Source organism: Aquarana catesbeiana, linkage group LG07 (assembly GCF_042186555.1).
Source record: "Aquarana catesbeiana isolate 2022-GZ linkage group LG07, ASM4218655v1, whole genome shotgun sequence".
In the NCBI taxonomy this organism is placed as follows: domain Eukaryota; kingdom Metazoa; phylum Chordata; class Amphibia; order Anura; family Ranidae; genus Aquarana; species Aquarana catesbeiana.
This window is the reverse complement of record NC_133330.1, coordinates 77,500,550-77,523,081: the sequence shown is the minus strand read 5'-3', so window position 1 is coordinate 77,523,081 and position 22,532 is coordinate 77,500,550. Positions and strand designations below refer to the sequence as shown.

At 39.8% G+C, this 22,532-nt stretch overlaps 1 protein-coding gene across 4 annotated transcripts in view; it reads right to left on the bottom strand.

The window, feature by feature from the left end:
* The window catches only part of SLC6A1 (solute carrier family 6 member 1), a 275,099-nt gene that overhangs the window by 8,425 nt on the left and 244,142 nt on the right, over positions 1 to 22,532 (bottom strand). For all 4 annotated transcript variants that reach the window (XM_073592351.1, XM_073592350.1, XM_073592349.1 and 1 more), the window contains 2 exons: positions 11,349 to 11,480; positions 8,065 to 8,167 (listed from right to left, as the gene is read on the bottom strand). In XM_073592351.1, coding sequence (XP_073448452.1) covers positions 8,065 to 8,167; positions 11,349 to 11,480 — 235 coding nt within the window. The remainder of the gene's footprint in view (positions 1 to 8,064; positions 8,168 to 11,348; positions 11,481 to 22,532) is intronic.

Genomic DNA, 22,532 nt, shown 5'->3' with positions numbered 1-22,532 from the left:
GAGTGGCCTTGATCCTCTTCTTCTCAGGTCCCCTGCCAGCACTCTTGGCTGCTCCCCTTCCCCATGTGCCACCATAGGAAACCACTTCCCATGGTGGTACACATTCGGGCTCAATCTCTGAGCCGGGCTGTGTACATCTATTGACACACACAGTGTGGCTCGGCCCCGTCCTTCCTCACTGCATTTGATTGACAGCAGCAAGAGCCTGTGGTTTACACTGCTGCCTCTATGTCCAGTGAGGAGTGAGAGCTGGATTGATTTTGGGCTCAGGTAAGTATTTAGGGGGGGTGGGAGGGAGCTGAACTAAGAAGGTTTTTTACCTTAATGCAGAGAATGCATTAGGGTGAAAACCTTAAAGGTTAAAGGAGAAGCTCATTTGGCTGTATTTCTCCTATAAATCACAGGGGTGCAGTTCGTTTTGCACTCCTGTGACCCGTTTTCAGCAGAGAGCAGGCTGAAGTCGGCTCTCTGACGTCACACAAATCAGTCCAGGCACTGGATCATTCCGACAATGGAAGTCTGGATACTCCAGGTGCCTGGACTGACACCTGTCTCAACCTCTCAGCGAGCCGCTGAGCGCCTGAGACGGCCGCTCCCCGCCCCTCCATAGCTCAGCGCTCCAGTGAGCGTGGAGGCGCAGAGCAGGAGAGCTGCTGATTGACAGTCAGCAGCTCTCTGCTCAGGGAGCTGAGAGAACCGAGCCATCGGCGATGGTCTGTGGCTTGGTTCTCAGTGTAGAAGTACCTGGAGACAGATGCAGCATCCACATAGGTAAGTATGAAACTAAAAAAAAAAAAAAATCCCATACTTCTCTTTTAAGTACACTTTTGGAACATGTTACATATTCTACCCATTTTTAGGGTAGAACATGTAAAATGTTCCAGCATCTGCACCTTCTCCTCCCTCACACCCTGCTCTGTGTGATAGTGGCAGGAGATACCTGCTCCCCGCACCAGCTGTCACAATTTGAAAGCAGCAGGCCATGCTGGGCTCCGCTTTAATTGTCGTGAAATGTATTCCCAGTTTCCTATGAATGAATAGATTACAAGCACTGTCAGCCATTGCAGCTGATGGCTTGTAGGTCTCAATTAAGGATGAGCTCAGGCGTGTTCGCAAACAGCACATGCAGAGCCCGCCAGGAAGTCGGCATTGCACAGCACTAATCACAGGCTGTGAGACATTTCCTGATCTCTGCAGCCGCACACCGGGACAATGTTTCACTGCTTGGCTTGTGATTAGCGCTCTGCAGTGCCGACTTCCTGACGGGCTCTGCACGTGCTGTTTGCGAACACGCCTGAGCTCATCCTTATTCTCAATGAACTATGAGGGCACTGCTAAGCGATCTTATAGTTCATTGATCTTTCTCTCTCAAGTATCGGAGGTATGGGACAATTATTCTGAGAGTTTGCAATGCCCTGCAGGCTTCTTAGAAAAAAATAATAGATGTACCTTTTTTCACTTGCAAAAAAAAAGATGCAATTATTATTTTGTTTTCAAAGGGTGAACTTAGACTTTAAGATATTACAACCACTTTAAATATGTGCAGATTAGATCTCCTGGCTGAAGGCCAAAGTTGTCACATACTTGGTGACAGAATCATGAATTGTGAAGAAAAAAATGTAAAGAAAATTCTTTGTAAGATATTATGCAGTTCACATAATGTAAACTAACATATGTAACTGCAAGTAAGTCAGTGAATGGCGATTCACCTAGAAATATTCTGATTTACTCTATTTGTACCTGACATGCAGTGAACTACCACTGAATGAGCTTACTTTGTACCTTTTTGTAGTAATAATAATATTTATTTTTTATTTCATTGACACATTTCATATTTTTACTTTTATTTGGTTATATACACTAATAGCGTAGGGTTACTTATCACCTTTTTTTTGTTTTATCTACATTGATACATTTACATACATTATTATAGGAGGCCTCACTTTGTAAATAAATACTTAAGTCTCATAAACATAAAGTATTTTAGATCTTAAAGTGGAATTCCAGTCAAATTCTAACTAAGCCTTCAGCCTAGTACACACAGACGAATGTCGGGCGACATCAGCTGGTTCAATAAAAACCGGCTGTCATTCGGCCCATGTGTATGGCAACCGGTCCCACAGAAGCTGGCTTCTGTCAGATGAGCATGCTGGAAAACCAGCAGCCAACTGGCTCCCGATTGTCTGAGAGCGCTGACTGGAGTGTTCTGGCTGGGGGGTCGTCCCCCTGTCAGAACACAATAGCATCAGATCGTTTACAGCGGCTCCTACCAGAGCTGTGAGTTTAAAAAAAAATAGTGGCATGTACTAGGCTTAAGCCTGCTCCCAACCCCATGCTAAGACTATTATATATACCCTGTAAAATTAAAGAAGGTTATACCTATCTATTCTTAAGCTACTCCAATCTGGTCGCATGATTGGGTCCCAGCTCTTGCTTCAGAGTAGAAGAGAGGCAGTGACAATGGGCAATGACATCATTCATAGGCTTATTATGGAGCAGCCACTGTCAGCTGTCTCTCTTCTCCACTGAAGCTGGTGCTGGGACCTGATCATTTGACCGGAACCAGAGCAGTTTGGACCCGATCATGTGATAGACCAGAGTGGCTTCTGAATAGGTAAGTATAGACATCTTTTCTTTTACAGGGTAGATAGAATAGTCTGAAAGCCCATACACATAATATGAAAATCAGAAGTAAAATTTCATCCCACGAACGATCTGCCAATTTTTAGATTGTTAGAATGGTGCTTTCGACAGCCGATTCTGGTTTTTCGTCCAACAAAAGCTGGATGTGCAGACTATTTGTGTTGTATGTGAACTCAATGTCTGATTTTCATTTAATTAGTACGGTTTTCGTACAAAAAAATCGTAAGAGCAAGACTACGCATGCTCAGAAACGAAAGAATACATACAAAACTAGTCAACTCGTTACGTCACTTCTGAAGTTGTATTCTGAGAATTTTCATATGGTGAGTAACCTCTTCACTTTCGATATGAGACTAGCATGCATCATACGGACGAACGGTCGTCCGAAAATCTGATCGTGTGTACGAGGATTTAGAATGGGGGTAGTAGTAGGGTCAGTTAGAATATGACTGGAATTCCACTTTAAGTGTAGTTAGTATAGGTGTCAGACGAGGGGGGTGGCAAGGGTTTTGGGAGCAGTAGGAGTGGGAGTAGTTATAGGCTTAGTTAGTTCTAGCCCCAACTTCTACTTTCAGTTGTTTGAAAATATACATAGTTACCCTTTAAGTTACCATTTATTTAAAGGTCCGACACAAAATACTTGAATATTATGTTTTTAAAAACATTATTATAGCTATAAATGAAGCATGATGGAATGGGTCAGTCACTGACTTCTTAAAAGGCATGGATACTCAGAAAGAGCATCCCTCTGTATTTCCAGACTCTATTCCTGTCCACATAGAAGTTTTTGTATGTTCCAGCCTTCCTTTTCTACTCTCCATGCTATAAAATTGCTAAAAAAAATCCAACAGGGAAGGTTAGAACCTCCCATAGGGTTACAGCGGGGGTGCAGACCAAGGAACTTAAGTGCAGAGATCTCATCAACAAAATCCATAGGAGGTAGAAAAATTGTTAGGTGTGTTTACTTTCCAGCATCTACTAAAAAGGGATGCCTGTAGTTCTCTTTTAATTTACCCAACATAATCTCCTCCTAGATCAAGGCTAGAAATTATACAGTATAAAAGTAGGAAATTATCAAAGCCTATGATTTAGAGAATAAAGGGTAAGAGATAAAATAGTAACATGCAGTACACGGTTTCAAAAGAGCCAAGAATAACCTACAATGGTCCACAAAAATCTAATAATTAAATGCTATGGGATGAGAACAAAACAAAATTCCAGGAAAGCTTACAGGAAGCTGTACATTCCAGCCAATAGGACTGATCTGTATTTCAGAATCTATTAACGGCTGAGCACGGGACCCGGAAGCAAGTGGAGGTCACTGAAGCTGATTTCCATCTCCCAGCAGCTTATGGCTAGGTATGACATAGATATAGCTACATTGGTCCAAACTGGACCAACATAATTATGTATAACATGCCAATGCCATTACAATGAAAACTACTATTTCATGTTTTCTACTTTCTAGTCTACCATTTCCACAAAGTCCTATTTGTTCTTACACAATCATACTGCACCTTCATACAAATCTTCAAAGTAGAATTGTTGCCAGGCTAGGAACACTAAGCAGGTAAAGACTGTGACAATTGCCAGTGTACTTATGTCAGCTCTTTCAAGCCTTCAAATAGCTAGTGTCATAGCTGACCATGTGTATAGCACAAGGGCAGCTACAGATCCAAATACAGACTAAAATTGCACCGTCATTGACAGATAGGGGGATAAGAGGTTTTAGTTCTGTTTTAATGAGCAGTAAATAAGCTTAAAGGCCACCTTAACACCTATGTAGAAGTCATATTACAGCAGTGTATAGCAATGCACAATCCATGATGTGAGGCACTTCCATGCCATTCATTTTGCCATTGTCTGATTTGTGGTGCATTGGTAGCCCATTCAAAATTAATACAATGTACATCACATGCAAAATAATGTACATGAACCTGAGACACTGGGGTTGATTTAATAGGCTGTTTATTTTGCATAGGAATTTTCAACTTGCAAGGGAAGATTAAAAAAAAAAAATCAATATTTTTGCTTACAAGTGTTTGGAAGATGGAAGTCAGCAGATCTTCACCTCATTCACTAAGCGAAGGTAAAATTCCCTTGCAAGAGGGTTTATTTATAAAAGCTGGAGAGTGCAAAATTAGGCTCACTTCTGCATAGAAACCAATCAGCTTCTAAGCTCAGCTTGTTCAATTAACCCTCCTGGCGGTAATCCCGAGTGTGGCTCGGGGTTACATTTCAGTACCATTAGTGGTAACCCCGAGCCACAGTCAGGATTGCATTGCAGAATCCTGGTCCAGGTTACTTACCTTGACCCCAGGATCCTGCGATATCCCCCCGCTGTGTCCTCCGCCCAATGCTCTGTGTGCCTGGCTCTATTCCCTGCGAGCGTCGTGACGCATGGGGTTGGAGCCAGGCGGCAAATTCAAAAAGTACAAAAAACATAACACATACAATATACTGTAATCTTACAGATTACATTACTGTATCAAATGTTTGGGCATGCCACAAAAACTCCTGATTTATTCAGGGGCATATATGGGGCAGTGATAAATTCAATGATGTTATACTGTGCACCAGGAAGTAACCCATATCAACAAGATTTTAGATGATTAATACCACATTGCTCTTGTCTTACTTAATAAGCCAGATAGTAGAATTCCAATGCTTATTACTGCAGCTATGGCTCTATGAATAGGAATAAGAGGAAACTAAATGACATGACAAAGTAACATCTAGCTTTTGGATTAAAACCTTAATTTACCGAGAATGGATCAATGTTACACATATGGTGGTCATGTCCGACAATCTAAACATTTTGGAAACTAGTACATGACACTATTCTTTTGGTCACTTTAGAAAATATTGTATTCTCCCCGGCTCAATACCTGCTTCATCATACTGACATCCCAAAGAGACATTACCTCAAATCACTTGCAATGTTTATGATAAATGCAGCTAAACACTGCATACCCTGCCACTGGTGCTCTCCTTCCATCCCAAAGAAAAAGGAATGGTATTGCAGACTTACTAATATAGAAAAAATTTAAGAACTCATCATTATTTCACAGGAAAGGATATCCACATCAACACGGTACAGTTGGCAGCACTTTAAGACAACACCTGCATATTCTAAGACTGATTTTTAGTTTCTTCTTAGTATAATCTTTCAAATGAATTATATACTAAATTAACTCTTCTTCCGATAATTCTCCTCACAGTCCCTAAGTTGCTTTGGTTGAATTGAGGGACCAGTCATTTCACCTAGTAATTAGTAATAAATGATTAAGCCCCAAAATGTTTTACTTCACCTGTACAGGCTCTAGCGGAGAGAGAGGGGATTCTGGAACCCACCACCCCTCCCTCCCTTTCCCCCTACTCTGTCTTCTAAATTTTTACCTCTTCCTCCTCCCTTTACAAAAAAAAAAAAAAAAAAAAAAACACATTATCCTTTTTTCAAACAACAATATCTCTTAAAAAATTATATAGACCGTGCAGATTATATATTGACATTAACAAACCAACCCTATTTCATGGTTATCTCTGAGTAGAGAATAATAAATTGAAGGGCTGCGGAAATTAATGATTAATTCCTCAATTAATCGTTAATTTATTTGATCGATCAAAATGTTTTTGATCAGTAGGCTGCCTGCCCTGGGGCCGCTTTGGGCCAAGCTGGGGCTGCAGCGCAGCGCTTCCTCCTCCTCCTCCTCCACTATCTGTCATACACAGTCTGCGGGCATCTCCCGCTGTGTGTCTCTGAGCTGAGTGTGAAAACTTTGGCCGAGCTGTGAGAAAAGTCCCGCCCTCCTCCTAGATCAGCTCATGTGATATACGCAGTGTTCTGTCTATTGGAATTGGATCTGTATGTGCATTATAATTAATTGAAATTAGTTGATTAATCGATTAAAAAGAATCGATTAATCGAACACGAACATTTTAATCAGTAACAGCCCTAAAAAATTGAGCAAATCTGTCATGAATATCAATGTTCTTTAATATATGCTCTTTTCTAATCCTCTAAAACTCATGTGATTTAATCAACTGCCTGTTAAAGTCATGTTGTATTAATGACAAATTGTGAGATTTGTTACATGTATGTACCTTTAGCTTTAATAAAAACTTTATGAAAAAAATAAAAAAATAAAATAACTTAATTTACTAAAGAAGCTTTCCATTTCTTGGGAAATATCCCTATGATCACCTTTTCTAACAAAAATATATTTTTTAACCATAGTATTTTAAACCAATCCAAACGTTTGTCATCTGCAAGCTAAATTGAGGTAAATGGCTCTACTCCTTTATTAGGTATATGCCCCTTATTTTCATGTTGTTCCATTTCTTAGTCTAAAAAAACCCAATTAAAACCTATAACAAAAAAATAGTAATAATAAATATCTGGAGCTTTTGAAGGAATTCTATAGGGTATTTAAAGTCACAGGAATAGATATGTAGTTAGACAGACATTGTACTAACAACTTCCAATTTCATGGTCTTATCTCTACTTTCCTTTTAAAACAGTTGTGCAGGAAACAACAAGAGACAAAGAGGGCACAAAGGCCTAGTACATTAAACTTGAAAAAGAAACCATTTAAAGTGATACTAAAGTCTCGTTTTTTTTTTTTTTTTGTTTCAAAATAACAAACATGTTATACTCTGCTCTGTGCAGTGATTTTGCACAAAGCAGCCTGGATCCTTCTCTTCTCGGGTCCCCCTTTGGCACTCCTGGCCCCTCCCTCCTGTTGAGTGCCCCCACAGCAAGCAGCTTGCTATGGGGGCACCTGAAAGGACCACTGCCCGGCCCGCCCTCTCTCTCTCCTCATTGGCTCACTGACTTTAATTGACAGCAGTGGGAGCCAATGGAGCTTTGCTGCTGTCTCAGCCAATGAGGAGGGAGAGTCTCGGACAGCAGAATCTCTTGTGCAACATCGCTGGATCGAAATGGGGCTCAGGTAAGTATTAGGGGGGCTGAGGGGGCTGCTGCACACAGAAGAATTTTTATCTTAATGCATAGAATGCATTTAAGATAAAAAAAACTTTCTGCCTTTACAACCACTTTAAATAAACCTGATCCAAAACCATTTCAAGCCAGTGACCAATAAGTCACAAGCCTATCCTTTGTATCAGCGATGATAAATGTCCCCTAATAGTTGATACAGCTGTGGTCCCATCTGTTAGCGGTGAAAATATTTACTATTCATTTGCTTTGAAAATATCAAGATCACTGGCAATCCTACCTACCACTGATAATGTGTGTCTCTGAACATCTGTATTATCACTATTTAGGTTTCTGGTTGCCTTGTAACTAGCCAGAAATAAGGGGTATTGTAAAAAAAAATGTATTATTTGTTCTCCATTCATAAAATGATTCATGTAGCAAAATTGCTTTTAATCTTTAGTATACAAACACCATCATCTTACCGTAGCACCAGGATATTGAGATACACTCGAAAAACACCAGAAAGAGAAGACTCATTCCACTGGCCGAATAATAATCAAAAAGTTTGAAAACATAAATGCCACCCTAAAAAAAACACAACATATGTTATAAATATTACATTTATCCTTTAATAGCACTTATAAAGGACCAAATTATACTATTAGGAAGTGCAAACTTCTGAACATTAAACCACAATGACTTGATCTTGGTTGTCAAAGTGTCCATACTAAGAACATTCAGTAATTCCCCACATCCTGCATATTTGTTTTAAGCTTTCAGATTCCATTCTGCAATATTGATTTTTTTCTTTTAAAACGGATACTTCTTTGCATAAGGACATTGTGAAAAGGTCCTTCTGTTATTCTGAAAGGGATGATAGCATAAAAAAACCTTGAATTCTGTAGATTGCCTGAGATAAACATCTAAAATGTCATGTTTAGATATAGCCTCCATATTAGAATATGCAAGAATAATATGCTGATGACAAGCAGTAAGAAATATGTAGTGTCACTGCAAGAGTTATGGTTCAGAAAGGAATTTGGCTTAGTGGCCCAGGTCATAGAGATGACAAGGTACACATTATGAAGCAATGGAAATGTGGGGCACTGAACCACTTTTCTGAAAATTGATTTGAGGTTATGTTTTATGCGTATATGGTTTTCTGTAAAATATTTACTATTCATAAAACCTATTATATTCAATTATACGAATTATTATTTGATTATTTACTTATTTTATTTATTTTATTTTTTTAAGTTTACTCTTTACCTTTTGAACCTCCAAAAAACATTGGTTACTTTACTCCACACATCATTAAAATAAAATATATTCTGGACATTATGCATCTCGTACTGACGCTTTCCTCTAAGTACGATAAAGGGCATGATATTAACTTTGAGATTTATGCATGAAACTGGCAAGTAAATCTCATTTTCTAGTTAATACGCTTTATTGGTGGGGTTTGAGGAAATATAATAAATGAAAAAGACTATATATTGAAGAAATTAGGTCTTTGGGCCTTTTTTTGTTTTGTTTTTTGGAGTGGGGGGGGTTACTATGAATTAATGTCTAGGACCCAAGAATGCTCCTCTGGATTAAAAATGATAATGAGTTATAATGTTCTTTACAGATGAATTGTCATTTGGATACCTATTAAGTGATGCAAAATCTCTCCAATAGAGAAACAGCCAAAAACTAATTTCTAGTACAGTGAAGACGAGTTATGCCCTGTACACACGATCGCACATTCCGACAACAAAATCCATGTTTTTTTCCTGACGGATGTTGGCTCAAACTTGTCTTGCATACACACGGCCACACAATCTTGTTGGAAATTCGGAACGTCAAGAATGCGGTGATGTACAACACGTATGACGAGCAGAGAAAAACGAAGTTCAATAGCCAGTGCGGCTCTTCTGCTTGATTCTGAGCATGCATGGAACTTTGTGCGTTGGAATTGTGTACACACGATCAGAATTTACGACAATGGATTTTGTTGTCGGAAAATTTAAGATCCAGATGTCAAATTTTGTTTGTTGGAAATTCCGACGGAAAATGTCCAATTGAGCCTACATATGGTCAGAATTTCCGACAACAAGCTACCGTCGAAAATTTCCATTCGGAAAATCCGACTGCGTGTACGTGGCATTAAAATGGCATGGGTGTTAAGGGGGACCTTTAGTCTTTGTATTGTCAAACCTATGCCTCATTGTAAGACAAAATAGATTTACCATACTAGGTTGCATTAGATTTATTTGATATGAGTAGCTTTTTTTAGCACTGCTCAGTCCAATAAAATTTCCTATAAAAAAGTAAGACCTTTTAAATAGAGCATGTTAAGATCATTCCAGCCAGATGGTTAGTGCCCTCAATTCCAGAGCTAAGAAAGTGTATTGCATTATACTGAGCTGTGTATATACACTGATCAGCCATACATTTATGACCACAGACAGGGTAAGTGAATTTATTATCTCATTACAGTGGCATCTAAAAGTTGGTGGGATATATTATGCAGCAAGTAAACATGTTGTCCCTGAAGTTGATGTATTGAAAGCAGAAAAGATGGGCATTAAACGTCGTTCTGTATGGGGCTGTGTAACTGCAGACTGGTCAGGGTACCCCTGCTGAACCGTGTTCACAGCCAAAAGTGCCTACAATGGGTCCATGAGCATTAGAACTGGACCACTGAGCAATGAAAGAACGTGGCCTGGTCTGATGAATCACATTTTCTTTTACATCATGTGGATGGGTGCATGTGCATTGCTTACCTGGGGAAGAGATGACACTAGGATTCCGTGTGGGAAGAAAGTAGGCAGTGTGATGCTTTGGGCAAAGTTCTACTAGGAAACCTTGGGTCCTGCCATTCATGTGAATGTTAATTTACAGGTACCACCTACCTAAACATTGTTGGTGACGAAATACACCCCGTCATGGAAACAGTATTCCTTGATGGCAGTGGCCTCTTTCACCAGGATAATGCTCCCTACCACACTGCAAAAAAGTGGTTCACAACATGTTTGAGGTGTTAACTTGGCCTTCTGTATCCTCCAGATATTAATCAATTGAGCATCTGTGGGATGTACTGGAAAAACAAGTCCAGTCCATGGAGGCCACACTGTGCAACTATCAGGACTTAAAGGACCTGCTACTGAAAACTTGGTGCCAGATAACACAACATACCTTTAGAGGTCTAGTGGTCTCCATGCCCTGATGGGTCAGGGCTACTTTGGTAGAACATTTAGCTGTTTTTATGGCAAAAGGGGGACCTACTCAATATTAAGTGGGTGGTCATAAAATGATGGCTGATCAGTGTATATTTATTTAAACTGGATATTATGGTTTCTCTGCATCATGTAGTGCAAAAAATATGTGAAAATTCTTGCTGCGTCTACAGCCAGTAAATAACCAATGGCATTTCACAAAACTGATTGCAGCCACCAGTTATATACTGTGCAGCTCACATCAGTTTTAGCATAGAAGAAGCAATGCAGCAAGTAAATGTAAATATCTTTTAGGATTAGATCCATGTACAGAATACCACAATATGAGGAATTAAAAAGGCAGAGGTTACAAAACAAATTCCTAAGTTATTTTGATAGTAATCTTCAAGCATGATAAAACTGAATAGATGATTGTAATGGTAAACCATGCTATAAAGGACTAGTGCTGAGGAGTTCTAGTAGTAAAATCATATGTAGATAAGTATGAGGACATTAGCATATTTACAAAGTAGGTAAAGTAGATTTTCAGGTTTATGTATACGTACCTGAGTTATGTTTGACAACCCAATAAGATAAGAGACCACACAGACAATAGCTATAAATATTTCTCTTCGAGTGCGCAACAGCTTTGGAAATTCATCTACAAGAGCTGTTATGAATCCTTCAACAGTACAGAACTGCAAAAGAATGGTAAGTCATCAGGTATTTATCTGTTCCTAAAATATAAATAACATCAGATATATTCTTCATATTATTTCACAAAACACTTTATTTAAAAAAAGTAACTACAATAGTAACATCCATTTGCAAAAACATCACTCATCATAATGAAATCATGTGAAGTCCAATGGTTTTCAAAGACCTCAACAGGGGTGGATGCTTTATCTCTATAGCCAGGATATCGAAGCCTGTCGAGAAAGTCAAACCCAGTTCATAACCATAGAAAATGCGCTTTGAGCTGAAGTCTTGGTATTTTTCATATAGAAGGATATGCTTTGCTCATTGTTAATTTCAGAGGTTGACAACCAGTTTAAGGTCATGCATGTAAGTCATTTGTAAATGTAACACTTATAGGTATTTATTACTTCTCACATAGAGCACAGTACTTCCCCTGACAATGCCCTCATCTGCTTTTCTCTCCAGAAAGACAGGGTCAAGACAGTGTCAACTTTGTTCAGGCGTTATCCAAATTCAGCAACTGGATCGAGATGTCGACCCTGAGATGACACAATCATATGAATCCTGGTAGTTGTGCAATTCTGGTCTGTGCTCACAAATATAGATCAGCACCTACTGCAGCCTTTCACCTTGTGATTTGCTACAAAGTTACATTGTTGCAATCTGATCACAAAGGGTAGGAAGATGAGAATGATTCCTCCTTCCTGCAGCATACTGATGAAATCATCTCACCCTAAGCAAAGTCACTTACTTGAGCCCAAGGATGGCTTAACCTCCCTGGCGGTATGATTATTTCAGATTTTTGCGTCTCAAAGTGATACAATTATTTTGCATAGAAATTTGGCGTTTTATATTGTAGGTCTGTAATTCTCAGCAATAACACACTTATATCTGTCCACCAAGAGTCTAGTAGATATCCTGGGTATGATGAAGTTTGAAAAACAAAATCATAAATTATAATATAATAAATAAATATAAATAATTTAAAAAAATAATAATATAATAATAATAAAATACATCGCCCCACGATTCACTATCGCTCAATTCTGCAAGTGTTCTAATTTACTATCGCTGTTTTCTAGCTGGTCTAAAGCCACTTTTGACGTAAAGGGACACTTTTTGGTTGCTATAGATAATCTCAAGTTTCCAGGCAGAAAGAACAGTATATATAATATAAAACTGCATGCAGGGCATGGGCCAAAGCACTGGGGACAAAAGGGAAGTGAAATGATTTCATACAGTACTGTAATCTGTAAGATTACAGTACTGTATGTGTTATGATTTAAAACATTTTTTTAATTTGCCGCCAGGCTCCGCCCCGTGCGTTGCGACACTCGCAGGGAACAGAGCCTGACACAGAGAGGCTTCGGGCAGCGCTCGGAGCTCGCAGACAGCGCGGGGGGACATCGCAGGATCCTGGGGACAAGGTAAGTAACCTGTACCAGGATCCTGAGATGTAATCCTGAGTGTAATCCTGAGTGTTACCGCTAATGGTGCTGACATTTAACCCCGAGCCACACTCGGGAATACCGTCAGGGAGGCTACATGATGATAGGTGGATCTTTTCTAAAAAATTATACTGTTGCTGCATACCATGACATGCCAAGAATGTATTCTTCCAGAACGTTACTGAAAGGAAGACTTGGCTATTTTTAGGTTTAAGGTGTGCTTCAAGCTTTGGTGGAAGGTTCTAGGGTTAAGTACAAGTTAGAGTGAATCCGAAATTGAAACCACATTTTTTTGGCAGACCGCCCTCCTTTTCCCACCCAGCCTGTATTACAAAAAAAACCTAAACAATGCTATGCAGTCCTCAAAACATAAACTTCTATTCTGGCCGGCAGCAGATCCATAGTGGACTCACTCTCCTTACCATGCTTCATCAAAGATAGCAATGTGTCAATTGATTGATGTTCCAGTTGCCCATTCATTTCTATGCACCCGACTTATGGAGAGTAACGTAATTGGAGCAGGTATGCTAGAGGTCTGCTGGCTGCCACCATAGAAGCTTTTGATTTAAGGTCTTTATTTTTTAAACTTTAAATGTTGATGAGGGAAATGAGGGTCATTAAAAAAAAAAAATGATTTCAGTTCCATGTTAAAGAATATGTAAACCCAACATGTCACATTCATTATATGTGTCTGCTGTACAATGTACTTGTATGAAAAAGTATCTTGTTCTCTTTGTATTGCTTCCTTTGTGTGAAATACCTGGTATTCCTGCCAGTCCCTCTACTTTCCTATCAAAAATGGGCCACACTAGGCATTAGAGCACAATGTAGTCAGGTTTCTGGCTGTGCTGGAAACTCAGCCTGCTCTCCTCCAATAATTAAACCCCCCCCCCCCGCACAGCCATTCTCTGAGCTCCTTACTCAACTGAGAACAGAGATTCCGGTGGGATGGGAGAGCCAGAGAGAGACGCAGAATGCCTGCAGCTGCAGGCATCACCCCGGTACAACCACTTGAAGTCAAAAGACGTACTAGGTACGTGATTTGGCTGCAAGTGGATATCTATACACAAATGTTTTTCCTTTCCTTTCTATTTTAAACAGAATGGGTTGTTTTATAAGGTGAGGGTGTTTACCTTAAAGTGATTGTAAAGTTGCGTTTGTTTTTCTTTTAAAATAACAAACATGTCATACTTACCAGCTTTGTGTAGTGGTTTTGCATAGAGCAGCCCCAGTCCTCCTCTTCTTGGGTCCCTGGCTGGAGCTCCTGGCCCCTCCCTCCTTTTGGGTGCCCCTACAGCAGGCAGCTTGCTATGGGGGCACCTGAGCCGAGCAGCAGCTCCTTGTATTTATCCTGATACAAGCAGTTTGGCCCCACCCCCTCTCTCTCCTGATTGGCTAACTGAGTTTAATTGACAGTAGTGGGAGCCAATGGTGCCGCTGCTGCGTCTCAGCCAATCAAGAGGGAGAGTCCTGGAAAACCAAGGCACTCGTGGACATTGCTGGATAGAGATGGGGCTCAGGTAAGTATTGGGGGGCTGAGGGGGGCTACTACACACAGAAGGATTTTTATCTTAATGCATAGAATGCATTAAAGTGTTACAAAACCCAGTAATATGAAAATAGTTCATCTGTAGGGTCTTCCCTAGTGCTGAGTGTTCAGGTAGGAGGAGATTTCCACTACAGCCTGTGCTTATGCTGTTATGGGAGGTGGATCATCCATGGATCAAAATGTGACATCCCACCCACTGTGTTCTTTTTTTTAGTTACTGGGCATGGAGGAGAAGGGGGGGACTGAGCTGTCATTTAGGATCTGTAAACATGCCCACATGTGTGATGCCAATACCATGTGACCTGAAAAGCTCAGCTCAACAAGGAAATGTCCCTCTCCAGCAATAGAAACCAAACTGAGCATGTGCAAGGGGACAACTCTGACTCTGTCTTATCTGGCCTTGCCCAGAGAGACTCTGCAGGAGGGGGGGGGATCTGTGCATAGAGGATCAAAGAGCCTTTTTATACAATACAGAGGATTAACCCCTTAGGTTCCACAGTGAGTATAACAAGCATGCTATTCTGTATATACAGACAGATTTTACTGTTGTGGGTTTAGTAACACTTTAAGATAAAACACCTTCTGCCTTTTCAACCACTTTAAGTTTTAAATTTAAAGGTTTAAATTGGGGTTTATGGGTAAGGCTCAAGAGTCTAGGGACCAATTTGACTGTTTGTTTTTCAGGAGTGAACAGAATGGTCAATTCGTTTGTGATGAAACTGTCATATTCAACACAATCGCACTAGTGTTTTAAAGCAAAAATATACTCTATATTAGTTAAAACATTGGTTATGAGACTTAGCCAAGCTATGATCTCATAGCATTAGATATGGGCAGTCCCTAATGGCAGCAAACCAATGTGAAATGATGCATTACATAGAACCAGGACATATTGAATGAAAGGCCCACGCTACATAACATTGTCTATAGACAAGCATATCATTACTTATTCTGCTTTCCTGAGTTCTCTTCTAAATAGTTAAACAGCACAGCCGTTGTAGAATAAATGCATACAAATAAGCATGGCAATTTTGGGTTCTTTTAATCTCACTCGATTCATCAGAATGAGATGTGGATGTGTTTACATAAAAGACTCCATGTAAATATAACAGGAGGAAGCTTTGTTCTTAAATCAAGTGAACATTCTCCTTCCACAAGGCACATTGTAAAAAGGTGATTATAGAGTAGTGTAGCAAAGTGTTGACAGCAGATCAACATATATTTTCTATAAAATCCTCATCTGACGGTATGAAAGAGCAGAAAAAGAGGAGAGCTACAAAAATACACTCTAGAATTAAAAGAGGCAGGGGGTTGATTTACTAGAAGAGTGGAGAGTTACACCATTGAAGAAGGTGAAGTTTACTTTAATCATCAAATCATGCTTTAAAAAAATCAGAATTCTATTCGAGTATGTAGTCTTAGCTCAAAAAACGTACCTTCTATTGCTCTCAGCCTCCTCCAAATGTACACACTTCTTTTTTTTTTTTTGCTGCTGTGATCTGAGTACGTGGCTATGTTTATTCTCCATAGTGCCACTATATGTAGGAATTTAGCCACCCTCTCTTGCTTGTTCCCGAGGTGAACAAAGCACTTTGAACTATGGGACTTATGCCCCGTACACACGATCGCACATTCCGACAACAAAATCCATGTTTTTTTCTGACGGATGTTGGCTCAAACTTGTCTTGCATACACACGGTCACACAAATCTTGTCGGAAATTGCAAACGTCAAAAAACGTGGTGACGTACAACGATCATGACGAGCAGAGAAAAATGAAGTGCAATAGCCAGTGCGGCTTTTCTGCTTGGTTCCAAGCATGCGTGGAACTTTGTGCGTCAGAATTGTGTACACACAATCGGAATTTACGACAACGGATTTTGTTGTCGGAAAATTTGAGAACCAGCTCTCAAATTTAGTGTGACGGAAATTCCAATGGAAAATGTCCGATGGAGCCTACACACGGTCGGAATTTCCTACAAAAAGCTCCCATCGAACATTTTCCATCAGAAAATCCGACCGTGTGTATGGGGCATAATAGCGTGCATAGTAGAGTGCAACTAACATTCACTGCTCATTCCAATCAAATGGAAAGGAGGGAAAAAGGAGAGGCTCGGAAGCCCATGGAGGATGTTACAAGGAGGCAAAAAAACACAGTAATGCCGTGTACACACGAGTGGAATGTCAGACAGAAAAAGTCAGACGGGAGCTTTTCATCGTACATTCCGATCGTGTGTATGCCCCATCAGACTTTTTACGTCGAAAATTCTGACGGAGTTCTAAATTTTTCCGACGAAACCAATTCCTATCGGGAAAACCGATCGTCTGTATGCTGTTTTTTTTTTTTTTTTTTACTGAGCTTAAATACAGCCTATTAATTGTATTGTGCCTATGCACACAGGTGTATAAACAAGCGCCGTGTATTCTTGAGTAAAAAAGAATAAAAATAGAAAAATAGCCTTTTAGGCCTCTTGTACACTGCAGCTTGAAAAAGCTCAGTACAGCTTATTTTTATACTGAACTAAAATACAGCCCATTAATTGTAATGTGCTTATGCACACAGGCGTGTAAACAAGCAACGTTTACTTCATTCTTCAGTAAAAAAATTAAAATAGAAAAATCTGCAGTTTTGGTCAGTAATTCACACCTCATGTGTGCATTCATGCACACATTCTCACAGATTTGTCCATTGACATTGTCAACATGAGAACAAGGTTTCGCGCATGTGTGAAAATGTGCGTGAAAAATGTGTGTGAAAATTGCACAAAAATACATTTAAAAAAGTCTGAAACAGTAGATGAAAATAAAGCCTAAGGCCTCTTGCACACCATACTTCTGTTTGAGCATCTACTTTTTCAGACATTTTTCTTTTTGTATGTATTTTCGCACACGCGTAAAAACGTATTCTCACGTTTTTGTTTTGCACAATATGTAAAATGGCCATTTGCACACATTTGCATAGGCATATTACAATAAGGCCTGTTGCACACTGCAGCTTGAAGAAGCTCAGTACAGCTTATTTTTTTACAGAGCTAAAATACAGCCCATTACGTGAACGTGAGAATAAGTTGTGCACATGCACGCGAAAATGCACGTAAATAGGCACAAATACATACGAAAAACAAATGTCTGAAAAAGCAGATGCTCAAACAGGTGTATCGTGTGCAAGAGGTCTAAGAAATAATTTCATGAAAATTAGTTTACAGAGCCATTAAGTAGTGGATGTGTATTGATTATTTTTGGATACAGAATATCGTTTAGTGTTTAGTTTAAGTGATACCCCAATCTATTTATATCTCACTCAAATACAAAAACTATATATATATATATATATATATGACCTTAAAGTGGTAGTAAAATCTATTCTACCACTTGTACCTACAGGCAAGCCTATAGTAAGGCTTACCTGTAGATACTTTGAATACCTCTTAAACTTGCACAGTTTAGGAGATATGCAGAGTGCACGCGGCCAGTGACATTACCGGCACATGCGCTCTGAAGGTCCAGCATACCGTGCCGGACCTTCAGAACCCGTGCCGTAAACGGTGGCTCCCACGTGCATGCACAGGAGTGACTTCGTCGGGCCCCCGGCCACTCATGTAGCTGGAAGACACAAACCCGGAAGGAAGACCAGGGGAAGGGGTTGGCCCTCTCAGAGGTGACAGAGCGGCACTGGAGGGCTTCATTCTAAGGTAAGTCTCTCATAATGTTCTAGTATGCAAAGCTATCTGCTGCCATAACAATGCTATTCCTCTTCAAACAGCCGCCGTATAATGATGGTGGGCGGTCCGTAAGTGGTCAAAGAACATCCATTCATTCATTTTTTTTTTCATAAAATACTTTTTTTTTTTTACAATTTTTTTATATTCCAGATTCTGTGTGCACCAGTTTTAGTAAATATCCCCCAGTGTGGCTGATCTCCTTTCTTTTTCAATCACTTCCTGTCTACACACATGCACTTCAAGTATAACTAAAGGCAAAACATTTTTTGTTTTTGATAGAGTGAAGATGGATTAGAACACCTATCTGGTTTTTATTGCTGTCTGTGGCCCCCATTCTGAAGATTCACCCTCTCTATTTGTCCTGTTTACAATTATCATTGAAAGTGAAGGTAAAAGAAAATCCCACATTTTGGGTTGTCCCCAGAAGAGTAATAGAGGGGAAAATCTTCAATTGGGGACACTAGATCTGGTGAGACAGGGACCCCAGAGATTCTCTTAATTTGCAAAGATTTCTTCTCGCTTCCTGTTTTGGCTATAGGACAGGAATTGAAGATAACCCCCCCCCCCATGGGACACAGATAACAATAAAAAGGCTGACAGGCTTTATAACCCTCCCATACTGTATCCAAAATGAAAAAAAGGGGTTTTGCTATAATTCTAGTTTCCGCATTAGCTGCCTATGCTTGCTCTGTGACAACTCTGGACCATGCCTGAGCAATGTGTGCACGGCCACTCGCAGACTTCATCAGGGGGCCTATGATATGGTGGAAATGCAGTAGCACAATTTTGAGACAGGCGTCAGTCATCTTATAACAGAAACTGCCTCAACCAGCTGTTCCTCATATTAAACAGATACAAGTACACACACAAAAAGATTTGATCACAATGTTTAGACTCTAATCTGTCTGCATGAATAAGATCAGCCTACCGATGAGTTGAATGAAAGTTAGTAGAGTGATAGATCCTGTGTAGGCGACAGAAATACATATACGTGTTAAGAAGTACCATATTTATTAAACAAGTATAAAGACTTATGTTATAAGATTTTAAAGTTATTATGAAAACGGTAATTATTAACCCATTGCTTAGATGGTAGGTCTAAGGTAGCAATGAATGCATAATCTGGAAGTTGCATAGTTTATTAGGATTGTTTTTTTTCTGTAAGTGTAATTTTAGTTGTTCGGTGGGCATGTATTGTATGTATTAGTATTGTTATAAGTTGTAAATTGTAAACAAATGTTTCTAATAAAAAAGTATCTGATTAAAAAACAAAACAAAACACACACACACACATTTTTATATAAATATAACAATTTGGGAACTTTTAAGTGTAGGTCTTTAACCCTTAAAAATAACCCATACATCACTTGCTGAACATTGTACAGCATTCTCTACTATTTATGACTTTACCACAATAACATCTTCCTTCTCTATTCATTTCAGTTCTGCCTTGACAATACCACTGGCATATTGCCTCTGGGCTATGTATGACTTTACTATCATTGCTCATTCTTGTATCAGTTCAGAATAGTAACAGAGACATAAATGTATTTCTTGCACTGCTATTGAAGCCTAAGAGGTGCTGTGAACTGGAAGAAACATTCTAAAAAAAAGAGAAAAAGCAACTAGCTCCACTTCACAAGAAGAAATTCCAAGCATGTTAAAGCTGAATTTTAGGCAAACAGCTAAATATACAGATGAAGTACACACATGAGAGCTGCTTTATCTGCCAAAAGATCTGTCCGGCAGGTCAAGAGACGTAAGTTTATTCTGCTGCAGTCCAGTAACACTTACAATTCTGGTCCTTGCTTAGCCTGTGAATGGACATTAAAAGGAGAAGCAGTACACAGATGAGCTACATTCTCTGTCAGTCTGTGCTCCTTGCACTGCAGAACAACTGTTGGCTACTTGTGCTGCTTCTCTCTGCCCTAGTTCAAGTTCTGGTATTTAGCTGCGGGCAGAGGGCACAGGTGCCCAGTCAAGCCCCACATCCATCAGCCTATCAAACTCTATGAAAAGTTGACAGTTGCTGCAGCTGGACAGACCTGGGTGGTGCACCTAGTGATATGAACATTTAGGCAGTATGCGCCCGGGGACAAATGCCCAGAACACAGATTCTCTGTATTACAGTCATTCATCCCTAGACCCAGGCACAGCCCTCTTTAGCAGCAGCAGAAGCTGTTAGACTTTCATTGAGTTTGACAGGCTGCCAGCAGTGGGGCTGGATGGGGCACCTATGCCTCCCTTCCCAAGCTAAATTCTACAGCCCCATCACCAGGGCTACATGCCCAGTGTTCCTGGGACCTAAGTGGTTGGTACCCAGCCACATTTAGGTACTTGCACTGTTGGCATTTTAAAAATGTAATGGTGTAATAATGAATACAACATTACCTTGTTTATGCGTTTTATATCTGCCTGAAATTCACCTTTGAATGTGCTAACATTTTAAACCAATTGTGATTACAAAAATGTTATATTTATTAAAGAGCATGCTTTTTGTGATGGATCAAAAACTGTTTCAGAATCATGAACCAACTGCTCAGTGTCTGCCACCCCTCTCCGCCAATCCCTATACTGGCTTCCGATCGCCCAGAAAATTAAATTCAAAATACTAAAAACAACATATAATGCTATTCACAACTCTGCCCCGAGCTAAATCACCAATCTTGTCTCCAAATATCACCCAACCCGTCCTCTCCAGTGCCCTTAACCTCCCTGGCGGTATGATTATTTCAGATTTTTGATGCTGAAAGCGGTACAATTATTTTGCGCGGAAATTTGGCGTTTTATATTGTAGACCTGTAATTCTTAGAAATAACTCACTTAAATCTGTCCAAACAAGAGTCAAGTAGAAATCCCGGGTATGATAAAGTTTGAAAAACTAAATCAAAAATTATAATATAATAAATAACTATAAATAATTATAACAAATAATAATATAATAATAATAAAAAATATTCATTAATGTAATCAAATCAAAAACACTGAAATTTGCTCAGTTGCAGAATTGTTGCTGTCATTACTTTTAGTGTTTGATGAAGAATTTCCCCACGAATCACTATCGCTCAATTGTGCAAGTGATTCTAATTTATTATCACTGTTTTCTAGCTGGTCTAAAAGCACTTTTGACGTGAACAGACATTTTTTGGTTGCTATGGACAATCTCCAGTTTCCAGGCAGAAAGAATAGTATTTATAATATAAAACTGCATGCAGGACACTGGGCAGACCACTAGGGACAAAAGGGATGTGTAATTATTTGATACAGTACTGTAATCTGTAAGATTGACAGTATACTGTATCTATACTGTGTTTTTTACTTTTTGAATTTGGCGCCGAACTCCGTCCCCGTGCGTCGCAACGCTCGCAGGGAACGGAGCTCGGGCACTGTGAATCGAGTGAGACACGGCAGCTCACAGATCGCAGCGGGGAGACATTGCAGGATCCAAGGGACAAGGTAAGTAACCTCTACATGGATCCTGCGATGCGATCCCGAGTCTGGCTCGGGGTTACCGCTTTTGGTACTGAAAATCCACCTCGAGCCAGACTCGGGAATACCGCCAGGGGGTTAAGACCCCCTGCTCTCAAGCTCCCTTGTCTCCTCCTCCCATGTTAGTCTCCAGGTCTTCTCCAGAGCCTCTTCCATCCTCTGGAACTCTCTACCGCAATTTATCTGGCTATCTCCTACTCTGGCTGACTTAGGCGATCCCTGAAAACTCATCTCTTCAGGAAAGCCCATCACACCTACAACTGATGTTTATTTTTTATGCTCCATCAGCTCATTCCTCACAGTTACAACCTTTTGTACCACTTGCCCCACCCTATTAGCCTGTAAGCGCCTATGAGCAGGGCCCTTTTTACCCTCTTGTATTTTATTGTATTGTAACTGTACTGTCTCCCTTTTATATTGTAAAGTGCTGCAAAAACTGTTGGCGCTATATAAATCCTGTATAATAATAAAAATAATAATGAAGGTTGCTAATGCTAACCTCTCCTTCAGAAAAGGCTAATTACTTTGGTACCATGTTGACCCCCTGGCTTCATCGACCAAGACTGCATGCAGCTGTTTCAGATTTCTGGCTATCAGTGCAAAGTGTGGAAACCATGGCTTCTATAATGTAGGTCTTGGGACCCAGTGAGCTGTATGCAGCTAGGAATAAATGGCTCTATAATAGTAGGCTATATATACACTATACCCTAGTGGTTCTGGCTGCACCTTTTTGGATTGGGGTGTAAAGAAATGCTTCACTTGGCTCTGCCCACTGTCCTAAAATGAAAAACAGTCCTCTTATTTTTAGGATATGCAATGACATAAGACATGTCAATACCTTATC